The sequence below is a fragment of the Amphiprion ocellaris genome, chromosome 15 (assembly GCF_022539595.1).
Source record: "Amphiprion ocellaris isolate individual 3 ecotype Okinawa chromosome 15, ASM2253959v1, whole genome shotgun sequence".
Lineage (NCBI taxonomy): Eukaryota > Metazoa > Chordata > Actinopteri > Pomacentridae > Amphiprion > Amphiprion ocellaris.
Window position 1 is genome coordinate 12573856 of NC_072780.1, and position 14910 is coordinate 12588765.

A 14910-nucleotide genomic window follows, 5' to 3' on the forward strand; every position below is an offset into this window, starting at 1 on the left:
GATTTTCATGCAAATAATTCATTCCTGTCTTAAGATGGCTTAGATGTAACTCTACACTAGTGCCTCCTTTAGAATATGTAGATTTATGAAGTCCCCATGTCTCTGTATACTTACTGCAGCTTCAGCACACCAGCTTACCTACGACTGAACAATGTAGAGCTATTTTGTGCTGCATAATGTCAACCTGTAAAACTGACGCAATTCAGTCATACATGTTCAAACTGGAAAGTGATTCTGAAAATGAATGACACAAAAATCCCCACCCAACTGCTTATTTTGCTGATGATGAAGATTCCAGTGTATAAAACACCATATGGACATGTTAACAAGGTGAAAGAAACTTGATTTTTTTCCCAGAGGTGGTGTTAGGTCAGTCCATCCAGTTGTTGAGATATTTCTCTCAAACTAGCCTTGCCAGCCTGGCAGTAGATCAAAAGTTCAAAAATCACCAAAGTCATTAGGACTCATCCTCGAGATACAATCAGTGTCTGTAGCAGATTGCTTGACAGTCCCTGTTATTTCTGTCTGTGTTTCCAACATCTGTACTCACGGCAACAGCGTGGCTGAAAATAGAAACCTGAACATTTTCAATTCCATGACAACTGTAATGATGAAGATCATCTGATATGATTGAAAGCTCCTGAACAGTTACAAAACAGCCCTCATGTTCAATAAAATATGCAGTAAAACATCTAAAACACTTCATTCTGCCAGGTGATGCTGTGACTTTGATCATTATCTTTCAACCATACAGCCCTACAGCTACAAACGGAAGCTGATTGGAGTCTTTTTCCTCCATAGGTCTGTTTCCTCATATACAGCAGATGAGTGTCCCCAGCTGTGATCTCAGCACTATGCACCACTCATGTCATGTGTCGCTATGAATGAATGCACATCAAAGCAAAGCTCTTGCAGAAAAACAGACGCACGAGCATCAGTCATTTAAAAACTAGTTTATTTCCATCCTGACTGTTGAGGAACCTTCTACACAGCTGCTCAAGCATCATCTACTGCACCAGTATTATGTACCTGGAATGTTTTCACTCAGCATCAATAACTTATGTAAAATACTCCTTACAGCAAAAGGATAGAATTATATATTAAAATACTGTACAGTGTTTTGCACACGGAGTAAGCACTTTCAACGTAACAGTGTAAGTTCCCTAGAGGCAGACGTTTACACTTGTGGAGTTGATTTCTATGGCAGGTTAGAGTGGCTGAATTAGCACAGGGGTTTCAGGAAAATACAAAAATATAGAATACTGTTTGTAAGACAATATTTAAAGGGTGAAGTGGAGGATTTTGTAGCAAGACAAAGGACCTCACGTTGACTGGATGCAGAGCAGCAATCCGGGACCAGAAGATGCTTAATAGAAATAAGCCGGCGAGAGACATAGAGGCTGCACTGGTCCACGAAATAATGGTAGAAGACCTTAAACATCCATAGATTGATTGACAAGGTGTGTTTCTTTTAATTCGGAGACAAAAAGTCCTGGAACCCACTCTAATTTAGCAATTGTTGTGAAGTAAAAGCCACCAGCATGTTAAGATGGCAATCGTCCAAAAGGTTTTGGCTGAGATTTAGCTTGAAAAATTGCAGTTTTTCCTTCCTCTTCATGACACACCTCAAAACATTGCACATAGGAAATGAACATTTTGGTGTATTTACAGTTTAATACAGTACAAACAGCTGAACCTTGGCTTCAAATCTGACTACATTCATCTTCCTGACATCACATTTCTTACATCTCCTCCCAGCAGTGCATTGACTTCTGCAGCTCTACAGTGTTCAGCGACAGGTGGCTGCATTGACTTTTACATTCATCATCTCCTGTGTCCTCTCCCATTTGCTAGGTCGTGTTCTCGTTACGCAGAGGGACCTCTAGCACTCACGGTGGGTTTGTCATCCGGGCCTCGTCGTGTTTGGGAGCGGACTCTTCTCAATCCTACACCCTCCTTGGAGAGGTTTCCAGTCAGCGCAGCATCGTGTACCTGCTTCATGTTCTCCTGGACTTCTGCCTTGGCGTGTTTCAGCAGGTCGGCCTGGCCCTGAGCAGCAGGAGGACGGGCAGAAAGGTAGGTAGAAAGAGGACAAAGGTTTGCAGGGTAGAGACAGTGAGCAGAAGTGGAGGAGGGAAGGTTGAAAAAGCGCAAAAAAGATGAGCAGCTAGCTCGAGGCGAGAGCACGTTGCAGTGGTCGCCCCCCGAGGCTGGTTTTAAGAGCGTATGTGTGTAGCGTGAGTGTGTTACTGACCTTAAGGATGGTGATGTTCCAGCTGAAACTCTCCAGCGCTCGGCTGACCTTGCAACCTTTCAGCCCCTCCTTCGTTGCCAGGCTTTGCAGTTTTTCATGAAACTCCATGGCTACGGAGACAAAACACATGGCAGACACAATTCAATATGCTTTACTGGCATGAAAATCTGGTTAACAATAGTGCCACGGCATCAAGAACGGGGGGAAATTAATAACATAATAAACGGGAGCAAGAGTAGGGCAAAAAACGGAAGAAAAATAGTAACTATGTGTGTTGTGTGTGTGTGTCATGTGGTCTAATAGGCTATGTCAAAATAATTGTCATATTCAGTGATGTTTTAATTATATATCCCTCATCTTGTGGCATTCAGTCACATAATGTGCAGCTACGTCTGCTGTCTGTCCGTCTCCTACAAGAGTTTTTCATTGACATCGAGTTCTGTGAAGTTTGGCATTTACAAGTCAGACTTTTTAAAATTTTCCTGCCTCATGTCACTGTATTTGTCACATTTCAAGAGGAATTACGTCTCTGTCTCTACCTCACCTGTCGTGCAGTGATCACGGACTTTCCTCTTTTTCTGAAGCCCGGCTGCTGTTACTGAGTCTGTAATTGGTCAGGATCTGTCTCTGCTTCAGTAAAAAGTTATTCTGCCAGTTTATATATAGCAGTAAAGTTTGTCTTGAGTTTTGGTTTGATTCCTCCAACAATCCAGATTAGCATCTTTCATTAATGTAATAATTTGGCTGAGTTGGAGAGCAATGTAGAAGTTATTTTTTAAACTTGTAATCATCGATGGGTAACAGCTGAACTCTTTATGTGTGGGTTGGTGTTTTTCTTTGAATGTTTAATATGGACCTACAGAACTGTGCCTGCTTCTGTGGGATGCTTGTTCCATCTAGTGAAATCCAGATTACTGAGCGAACCCCAAACTAACACGGAGGGCGATTGGTCAGATTACACTGTTAAATATTTTAGTCTAGTTTCTAATTGGTATGTCTATTTTGTAAGATTTTCTTTTAATTGCATTAAATGCTTTATATGCTTTTTGTTTCATTACATTCTTGTATATGCTATTATGTAAAGTATATATTTATATACTTATATATACATTTACAGCAACTCTTTAGGAATTAAACTGGTATAATTTGTCAACTTGTCTGATGTTGAGTAAAATGTTACCTTACTAACTCAGCTAACAAGTAAACCTAAGGTAGTGAGAGTGAACATTACATTGCAAGGTTGTTACAGTGAGTATGTTAGCATTTAACACAGACCACTGCCTTGCATAGCTCTAGAGTATTATTATTAAAATGAATTATCCCCAAAATACTGTAATTTTAGCAGTCGTTTGTCTCAGTGTTCCAGATGAACAATATCCATTGATGCAGTGTTTTTTTTTTGGTCCTATTCTCCCATTTCCACACAGAGCTGTATTCAAAATAATACAAAATATTACAACATATTGTGTTATTCTGACTTTCTCTAAGATGTGACTACGCATAATTTATCGTTAAAGCTGTGACATGCTGTCTTTTCTCATTAAAAAAACTTAGCGCTGCCCCCTCACAGCACTTTCTGTTAAGAGTTACAGCACAAGCAACCAGGAACACTGGGATGATTGATCTATGAATGCTCTGGTCTTGTCTCTGTCGTGTTTTAAAGCCCACATACTGCACGATTTGACAACTACCAGCACCATGAACACAACAGTGTGCTCATTGTTGCTTTCTTAGCCGACCTCAGAGAGAATGTCAATCAAACTTGTGTGCACTGTAAGCTTAGGAGAAACCAAACAAAAAAAAAATCTATTTGCATGAAGCCATGGCTGCAAAAACAGCCTGAGGATGATCTGTATACACTGAAGCGTGAACTGGAGGTGAGCAACACTGTTAAATGGGAGCCTCATGCAAGACTCCTGCCGTTACTGATATGTGTGTGGTCAGAAAATGAAGAGTGAATCACTGTTCCTGCGGTATTCATCAACGCTAGCAATGTTCTGAATGTCCGATTGTATCAGTACAGCTTGGCTCCCACTGGCTAATGAAAGAAGAGACATTGAATAAAGTTCAGGTATTCCGTCACCGCTTGCCTTTATTTTTCTCTATTGGTTCATTTCTACAATTTCTTCCCACTGTTGACTTCTTAGTCACTTTTCCTTTCTCATGCTGTCCAAGTCCCTACTTTCACAAATTGTGAAGTCATCATATTTGCCCAATGATGTTTCCGCTTGAGTTCTGTAAGCCGATTAGTCAGAGAGTTTCTATCCTCCAGCTGCAGGCTTTACTCCAGCACCACTACATGAACTTGACTTTTCTCCTGTCTTCATGAACCTCCACTAGAGGTAGATGCTGTACAGTCGACAGTGTCGAGGTCAGTCTTTGTACATATCAGTAAACGCTGTTGTATACTTCCAGATAATCTCACCTAACTGAGACCGGAGTCAAGAATGGATCTTTACAAACCCCATACTATGAGACAAGTGGGGAGGAAGTCAAAACGTGTAATCTTTGAGAAACTTTTTGGCCAAACTACAGATACCACAGAAAAAAAGACATAACATGAGCAATGAAAAAAAGGAATGATGTAAACAGTGGATGAAAAAATCTGAGCGATAGATGAAGAAAGATGCAGAAAGAAAGCAAAAAAGCGTCATAGAAGCCGGGCCGGCGGCTAGTTAGAGTGTGTGCAATGAGTTGTGTTGTGTGTCTGGCTTCCTCTGGCTGCCCCGGGCCACTGTTCCACTGTTACCATGGAAACCCAGAAGTGGGTTAACATGGGGCACACATCACTGTGGGCCATCAACGAGAGCCCAGACGTTAAACACGCCAAGTCGGTGGACAACACACACGCACACACACACACACACACACACACACACACTAATGCAGAAGAGTAAACAGATCAGATTAGATGCAAGTAGAATTTACCAATTCTTCACACCCGATCCCACTGTCATTAAACGTCTGCAAAGACAGACACACACCTGCACACACATACGTTGCCACTGCTCCACATTCACACACACCTACATAAGTTGCCTGAAAAATAGCCTTTACCACCAGGTTGCTAGGCAACTCGAAGCCTACGTGCCAGTGTACTGTGTGTGTGTGTGTGTGTGTGTGTGTGTGTGTGTGTGTGTGTGTGTGTGTGTGTGTGTGTGTGTGTGTGTGTGTGTGTGTGTGTGTGTGTGTGTGTGTGTGTGTGTGTGTGTGTGTGTGTGTGTGTGTCTGTCTATCTATTTCCCTGTGAAACCAAGCGAAGCCAGAGGAAGGAACAATATTTCCAAGCCAATACTGGGACAGTGTGCATACATGGACAAACACACACTGAAACAGGGTCCCGACCCGGAGGCCAAAATAACCTTCAGGGCCACCGAATCAGGATGGAGGCATTGCATCACCTTCCCTCCCCATCCTCTTTCTGAACTGTGAGCGGTCGAGATGGGAAAGATCTCACTTCTAGTCTGATGTCATTAAGAAACAACCCAGCTTATAAGCATCTCATGAAGTGTAAAATCTATACTCCCCAATCAGAGTCTCAGCACTATGCAGGTCAGCGCCCTGAGGGGAAAGCAGCTGATCAGCAGAGGCTAACAAAGGGTAAGTTCATTCAAATTACAGTAAAGTGTCTTAATCAGGTGTGGCACCATAACCCTTGATGGCATAGATTATCCAAGTGTGTAGACCTGGAAGGCAAAACAGCACTCTTCCACAAGATTTTCTCTTGTGATTCACATAATTTTCCAACCCAGCAAACAGGTCACGTAGCCTATATGTGTGGAAGTATTTGCATATAATACTGTATGTCCGTCCTCGTATTTATTCAGTTTCACTTATATATTCAGTCTTGTTTGTTTCAAAATCTGCTAATATTACACATAGGTAAGCATATTTACCAAAACTGTCGGTAAGCATGTGTTTTTTAACCATAAGAAGAAAAATAATTATTTTATAAATTCCAAAATATGGATGTAAGTATAAAAATCCAACTCTAGCATGTAGATGGCAAAATTCAACCTCTAGGATTGAAAGATGCAGCAAACACTGAAGTGATGTTCCTTAACTGGAGTTCCTTAAATGACCACTTGAGGCTGGTTCCAAAAGTGAGTCGATCCCCATACACCCCCCTGCTAGAATACCTAACTGTACAGTGGAAATAAACACGTTTGCAGCCTGACACGAAAAACAAATTTGGTCTCTATAGCTAATTTCACCGTTCATGACAACTGTACATGGGGTGGATTTTAATATACCTCACCTGTTCAAATTGTATAAAGGCTTAAATCTATGCATAATTAAGTGCATGACTGCTTTGAGAGAAAAGTGGTTTCTGTAATTGGACAGTCCATGGCCCAGAGATGTTTGTACAACCTACTTCAGCTCCAGTCACGCTCCACCTCATTGCTCATTTTCAGGAATTAAGAGGAGTCGGGAAATGACAACATAATGATGAAGACTCTGAGCTTCAAAGCCGCTCTTCAGAAAACATCACGGAAGGTTTGTCCATATTTATATAAGGTCAGAGGCAGGCAGCACTGGTTTTCAAATACCCATGTCTGAGAGGACGAATGAAATTTCTTTTGTGTTAATCACAGCATTAAAAATAGGATCTCTTTCCAGCCTTATCCCTCCCAGTCTAGATAAGGCACAGGCCAACTGCCATCTGTTTTCAGGAAGTCTTTTTTCTTTTTTTTTTTTAAACTAAAATTAGTCCTAATGAAAACTGTTGACAGTGAGAGCCAGAGTGATGAGGATATTGTTTCTGGAAAGGCATGTTGCTTGGAAAAAAATGACAAATCACCTCCCGATGATCTCAGTTTTGGTAACTACAGTAGTTCAACTTCTCACCTCGCTGCAAGTGAACTTTATGGTGTGATAGAAGTGAAACACACTTGAAGCCTTTAACTACAAGCAAGAGCAAACCAAGAGATTTTTAAGTTGGTGTTATTGGTACTCTTTCACTTAAAAAAGTGATAATGAGACATGTATTTGACATCCTACAACCTGACTGAATAAAACCAAAAATGTCTCTGTGCATATATATCACTAGTAATGACTGAGAGGCAAGGGTTTTCCTGTTTTAGCCCTTTTGCACTACACACACCACATATCCTGATGCTGAGGTGGATTCTCTCTCTTTTCTCCCCTGGTGTCCTTGTCTTCCTCGCAGCATTGCCTCCAGCTATCCATTCATCTTCCCACAGCTTTCGTCTCCCTCTCCGTTTCATCTCTGGGCTCTGATGTAACTTCTAGACATCCATCTCTGCCACCAGCCGTCCCTTAGCTCCCTCCAAGTGACCCGTTTATGCCTTCTCGCAGCCCACCCCCTCTTCCCAGACTGAAGAGTGGACCTCCGCCTCGGAGTCACCTGATCACCATCTTTACTTTTGTACACACAGGAAGAGCTTTGTTCTATAGATCAGGCCTCGGGCTCTGCAGCAGCTCCTTATCTGATGAATATACTGGCGCTGGGCTGACAACACAGACTGTCACACTTTCATATCTCACTGTGTTTACATGTGATCACACATGATAAAAATAGATCCTCACTAGAGTGCAAAGAGGTACGACAGTATCACAGCGGTACGTGACCTCTGCTGCTGCACTCGTACCTGCACTACAGATGAATATGTCACATATTATCTGATCACTGAGTGAAGCCATGGCCTCAGAAAACCTGAAAATAAAGTCCAGCGGAGGATGCGATGAGCGGTCTGGGAGCCGAGTGGAGAAGGCTGCAAATTTCTAAACAACATTCATCTCCGTCTAACATTCTCTTACTCTCTACAGCGGTCTCAACTGAACCATCATCCTCCTCTCAAAATATCACTTCACGTCAGGTTTATCTTTAGTTCTCCTTCATTTCCTGTTTTCTATTCACGCTTTTCTCACAGGTGGAATTGGAAGAGCTGACAATCCTTCAAACATTTCAACACATAAAATTTTTAGTGAACACGTAGATGCTTAAATATCTGTCTCAAGAGTTCTTTTTAAAAACTTTTTAGTGAACATCTGATATCTAAAACTGCAGCCATCACCTAGAGACTCATATATACAATATATACTGTCAATGTCTTTTCATTTTTTCAACCAAGCCTCTGGTTAATATTTCTAAATGTCAATCATAGAGTCTCTTGGGTGACAGCCAGAGACTGAATCGGGGTGAGGATCATGATGTGGGTAATGTGTGTGGTGTGTGTCCAAGGGGTTGTTTATTGCCGCTATGACAACAGTCTGGCTGATTAATGTCAGAAGACCCAAGGGGCCCTGCTGAAATAAACAAACCTCCGCCAAAGATCACAGAAAAGATATCAGCGGGTCAGATATTGTGCCCTTCATTTACGAGACAGAAGGGTGATTGACGATGGGAGTTGTGCCAGTTTAAGCCAGCGCCATCCAAAACATACAGATGAACTGGACCAGTAAACATCCTCATCTAACCTTGTGTAACACTAGTGATTAGGCAGATGTATGCAGGAGATGGAACTGGAAAAAATACGGTGGGAGAGGAGAGTGAGGGAAAGGAAAGGAAAGGAAAGGAAAGGAAAGGAAAGGAAAGGAAAGGAAAGGAAAGGAAAGGAAAGGAAAGGAAAGGAAAGGAAAGGAAAGGAAAGGAAAGGAAAGGAAAGGAAAGGAAAGGAAAGGAAGAAGCTAATGACAAGAGAGCAGTGCTGCAGTGTATCTAAAGCACTGCTGAAGAGGCTGTTGGAGAGTTGTCATGAGTGGATCAGGAATATGGGAGTAGCCTGGTTTCTACTCATTACACACACATCATAAGACACATTCCACATAGCAGCATCTCACATACACACTAACACACCAACACACACACGCCTACATACCCGTTGACTGTATGTGGAGGATCTTGTCATGGAGCCCATCAGAGAGTTCTATCACAGCTCTGCTCGTCTGGACCATCTGCAGACACAGAACCATATATTAGCATGAAACACAAACACATACACAGTTGTAGTGCACCATAAACCTCTAACTTATTCTACTATTTGGAAGTGTTTTTTTCATACGCTGGTTGATTCGTTGCAGAAGGAAAACATCCAAAGTACACAGGTAGGTGTTTGTTTTACTAAACTTTGTTGCTTTGAATCTATGGAGCTCAGTTATAATACTATCTTTGAGGTGGTTTGCTCAAAGTGAGTTTCTTTCTCATACTCTGAGCCAGATATCTGCACTTATAAATCTTTATTTCTTAATATATTCTGAAGGTCTTTACAATGGGATATATTCATATATCATTCACACCCGCATTTGTAGAACATTTAACTTTATTTCTAGCTGTGACTGTGTATTCAGATTTATGGAGTGATTTTTTTTTTTTTTTTTTTTTTTTTAAAAGGATATTCAAAATCCTTTCTGTAAAAACCTTTCACTCTAATATGCCAGCACAGTGAAACAAAAATTTTGAAGCCGATCGTAACTTCAGATTTCTGTTCTGGAAATGAATGCAAATCAGGACATTTTAAAATATCTAATATTCCATTTGCATGTTTAAACACTGGATTTCAGTGAAGTTGTAAAACAAAGATGAGAAAGTTTCATGCTGATATCTGTGAGTTAAAACAGTAACCTATTCACCTGTACTATCTCCCTGTAAGCACATATGAAATCAGTTTTATTGTCTAGGGTAAAAAAAAACAAAACAAAAAACTAAATATGCTACAGATTAAAGGGTGAGAGCAGATTGGTTTAAATCATATGAATGTTTCTGAGTTTAATGCACATGCGATTACAATGTTCTGCACATGTTGGCTGTAGAAATTATGGTAATTCATATATAGGAAGTGTGCATGTGAAGGCACTCACAGAGACTAATGTGACAGCTCTTTTACAGTAATGACCACACAAAATACACACAGACACACACACACACACACACACACACGTGAAACGAGTTGCTCCCGCTTGATTAATTCTGCACCTCCTCTCACAAATCCTGCTGGGACTTGATCTCTCCGTGGATATAAAAAAAAAAATAATAAAATGCTGTTCAACAAATAAGGGATTAACTACAGAACACTACACTGACCAGATCCAGTTGAACAAGACACACACATCCAGACACACTCTCATTCCCATTTCCTGTCTCTGTTGTTTGCTCCCTCCAGGCATTAGGATTGAGGTGTGGAATCCATTTAGCCGAACAACATTCAAATCTATGCTAATGGTATTCAGCACCACTGTGAGCTTTTTCTCCTCTGATCCGCTTGGCTGGTGCCGAAACGTGCACACACACACAGACAACACAAACAGGCACATGTGCACATTCTTACTTACACAACAATGCACAAATAGTCACTGGCATATGCAGATTCCAGTTGCATAGCAATGACAAACAACTGTAGTTAAATTAAAGCGTCACGGTTTATACACCAAAACCTTAATCATAACTTAACAGGGCTACAAACAGATCCATTTATCTCCACTAGAGCCAGTTTCTGGACAAAAACCTGAACATGTCCCCTCCTTCATTCACAATACACATACACCCTCACACACACATCACATATGCTGTCTGGACTGTGTTGCCAAATTGGCAATTGACACTGACTGCCCATCATCCCGCCGAAGAGATTCCTGGGGAATATCTGATATGAAACATGAACAAGTGCACTTTGAGCAAATATCAATTTAAAAAATATTGCTGCAGCCACACAGATGACAAAAAAAGAGGCGTAATGTTCTTCACCGCTTTTTAACATTGCAAGACGGGCTACCATTGGACTGATTCTGGTCCACAGCTGTACAAACCCAGTTATGTCAGAGAGCCACAGTCCAACTAGATCCAGAGGGAGAAAGAGGAGGCAGGAACTGAAAAAAAGATTAATGAGTGAAAGAAGGAATGGGGAGGGCAATGAAAGACGGAGACAGACACCAAAGGGAAATATTTTGAATGTGAAATATGAAAGTGAGGACAGACACAACGACTGAGCAACACAAACCCACTCAAACTCACTGATTCACTCGACTCATTGACAGACTGAGGAGTCGACTAACAGACCAATTGACCCCTCTGCCCCTCTTTTTTCTCTCGTCCTCATTCTCTTTCTGTGTTTATTTCCGCGGGGGAGTTTTTTCTCGATGGCTGGATTTATTTTTAGGCATCATTATATAAATTAAGTCTGTTAAATAACTTTCTCCTCGGTCAATGAAACGCTGCAGCTTATTTGGGTGGAAATACACGTTGGCTTCAGGCCAAGGTGAGGATGTCGCTGGTGTGTTTACAAGACTTAAGGCCAGAACAAATGAGGATGTTGTTCGCTACATAACAATGAGAGCTCATTTGTGTTTCGGGACAGATTGGCTAAAAAGGAAAGCATTTGCTTGGGAGGGGATTTTCCAAGTTAGGTCAAGTGGTCAGGAGATGGGAGGTGACTGACTGATCTGTTGCTTTTGTTTGATCTTTCCTTTCTTTTGATGGCGTTCAGATTTATGAGCCATGTCAACTCTTTTATCTGGTGCAAAACAATAAGAATATTAACCCCCTGAACCCCAAAACACCCAGTGGGTTCAAAAGAAATGCTACCTTTAAGAAAATTACCAAAATTACAATAGTTGTCAGAGCTCAAGGCTGCAAAAATGGAAAGAATTGTCAGATTTCAACTCTCCAGTTGTCCTTGAACTATTCATCTGTCACATGCCATTCTGTTGGAAAATTTAAAATCACGATTTTAATTTTAATTGTAACAGTCTGGTTACAAACATTCAGGGACTTTTTCAGCTGGGTTGAACTGCACGATGTGTTTATATAAAGCGTCTCTTTATTTTTTGTAAAGAAAATAATTAAAGAAATTCTGTGCTCCAAAAGACAATTTTGAGTTTTGTCTACTTCTAGCCATAGTTGTGCCGTTTCCATAGAGATGCAGGACTTTATATCACGGTGAAAAATGAGTCAAAATGTGGCAGGAATAAAGAAAACACCCAGAAGCTGTTTGGAGTTCAGAGGGTTAACTGTCAAGTCTCTTCCTTCCTCACCATTTCATAGGTAGAGACGACTCGGCGAAGGACATCGGGCAGGGGCCCCTGTGGCTCCAGAGTGGGGTAGTGGTCTCGGAGGTCAAACAGCAGTAAAGGCGAGCCTTCCGGTCCTGATACTCTGGAGCTCAGAGCCAGAACACACTGCATGAGGTTAGCCACAGCCGACACCCCACACAGCTCCCTGAACACTGCTACTGAGTTCTGTTTAACAACAAAAATAAAGGAGGACACACAAATGAAACACCCAGATTTACCTCTTTTTTCTCTTTTTAATATTTTCATCCTGAAGGAAATACACTGCAAAGACACTAAATGATATCAGAACAAAAAGAACAGAAAATTTATGAAATCTTTTCTTCACTCTGTCTTCCACTTGACTTACTTTCTGCCACACACACAAATGTGCACAAGTAAGCAAAAATAAAATTTAAAAAAAAAAAAAAAAAGACTCCTGCAACACGGATTTGTCTTTTGTTTCACTATTGATTTCTCTCCTGCAATTTTGCTGTTATAGTAGTTTGGAACGAAATGGAAGAAATCCAGTGATGTGGATAACAACAGTCTCACCACACTGTTAGAACATATAATTACTGTTTTAGTGGTGTCGGTTGACACAAACACACACAGACCAAATTGCTGCCTGGCCCTTAAAGGTTAGTTCAACTATTAACGAAGAAACAGAGTGAAAAAAAAAAACATCACAGTTGTTTTTACAGCTGTATACATAACTATCATTATTAAATATGAATCTACATATAATAGATAAGATTCATACAGATGTAATATACAGTTATATTCACTGTGTTTTCATCTGTTGACACTTCAACTGTAAAATGTGAACCCCACAGAATCAGCCCTGTATTAAAAAATATTCAATTTATGATTATTAAAAATTGAGAAAAAAGTAGCAGATCCTCTTATTATAGAAGCTAGAGCACATGAAGTCTTGACAAATGACTTGAACAAAAATTAATATATAATAAATGAAATCATTGTGAAGTAATTTTCTGTCATGAACGAATGGAGAGAGTGGAAGAGAAGACTGAGTTGACTCACTTATTCACATTCATGATCATGTATCATCCACACTCGGCTGGATAATATTTATATCTTTGTTTGGACATTACATATGCGCCAGTTAAAAATAGAGTGCTGAACATGCAAAATATTTATCTCACCTGCATGTTTCCTCTCAGGTCTGTGGCTTCTCTCAGCAGAGGTGAAGCCATCTTGAAAACCTCATCCACAACCCGAACTCCTAAATCCCTCAGAGCCGTGTAGTCCCGCCCCTTTCGGGCCTTCCGCACTGACAGACCTCTTTTATGAGGCTTTCCTCCTCCTCTACGATTGGTGAGCGCCACATGGACGAACAGCTTGGCGTGAGGAAGCTCCTCCCCCGTCAAAGACTGGAGGGGAACATGTCTGTAGCCTGGCTGGAGGCACTCCAGAGGTATGGTGTACTGACCTGCCAGGGGTGGTAGAGAAATCATACGTATGGAACTGATGCACAAGCTTAAAACATGAATTGCCTTGAGGTTGTCGTGATTCTTACCTATGAATTCATCTCCTATGTAGTCGTCATCCAGCACCACAAAGCGAACCATGGCGAGCTCCGGCAAGTTAATCTGGAACTCAAAGCTCTCATCAAAGATGGGGTTGTCCCCATTGTGGGTCACAGTTCTCGTGCGGCGCTCTGTGCAGTCAGCTGGGATGCCGTGAATCTCCACATACACATATGGATCCACCACATCCCCTTTGGCTCCAGAACCTCGTGGCTTGGGCAGATTCTGGCCGCTAATCACCTGGGAGAAGGAGAACTGCTATTTATACACTGCTGGGTTTTCCGAACACTCTCATAACTATGGAGGATTCATATTATCCAGTTTAATCCAAGCTTGGCCCTATTTTTGTAGTTTTGACTATTAAGTTGTGATCATATTTTACTCACCCAAATAACTATTGATATCCAGGAAATGAATGATATTACTACAATGGAGTCTAGCAAGGCATGAAATGAACATTCAACTGATCCGACAAGCCACTGAACAAGCCACCACTTAAGTCAAATTATTTGAAAAACTTCATCTGGAAGTAAAAGTGAAAGCAAGCACAACTGAAATGTATTTTCACTTTTGTTTGTTCTTGTAAATCAGCCCAGCTAAGCTGGAGGATGTTTTAACTCTCTGAACTCCAAGCAGTTTCTGGGTGTTTCCTGCTCTGGTCACATTTTAACTTACTGTGGGTTTGTTTTTCACTACAATATAAAGATCTGTATCTCTATGGAAACAGCATAACCATGACTATAAGAAGAGAAAACTCAAAAATGTCTTCTGTGCAGTAAGATACAATTCTAATGCCATAAGCCATAGAAAAGAAAAATGAAAGTTGGATTTCTTTGTTAATTTTACAAAAAAATTAAAACATGGAATCGGCATGTAAAAAAAAGGGCCCATAGATGTTATCAATACTAGAAAAACAGTACATAGTAAAGATATTGTACATCTCATATTTTAAATGAGTCTTTATGTTTGTGTCCCATTTGCTTTGTGTAGAGACAGCCTGCAGTTCAGCCCAATTTTTGCCACATGATTGTTAGTTGCAGCTGAGTCACCAGCGATTTTACAGTTGTGCCGAGGACGTCATCATATTTAGCTTTTTTTTTC

At 40.9% G+C, this 14910-nt stretch overlaps 1 protein-coding gene across 1 annotated transcript in view; it reads right to left on the reverse strand.

The window, feature by feature from the left end:
- Window positions 1-937: 937 nt before the first annotated feature.
- The window catches only part of LOC111579715 (inactive phospholipase C-like protein 2), a 34648-nt gene continuing 20675 nt past the window's right edge, over window positions 938-14910 (reverse strand). Inside the window, exons 7-12 of the mRNA XM_023287103.3 lie at window positions 13800-14049; window positions 13426-13712; window positions 12245-12448; window positions 9097-9172; window positions 2255-2364; window positions 938-2049 (exon numbers count right to left, since the gene is read on the reverse strand). Coding sequence (XP_023142871.2) covers window positions 1867-2049; window positions 2255-2364; window positions 9097-9172; window positions 12245-12448; window positions 13426-13712; window positions 13800-14049 — 1110 coding nt within the window. The 3' untranslated portion in view covers window positions 938-1866. The remainder of the gene's footprint in view (window positions 2050-2254; window positions 2365-9096; window positions 9173-12244; window positions 12449-13425; window positions 13713-13799; window positions 14050-14910) is intronic.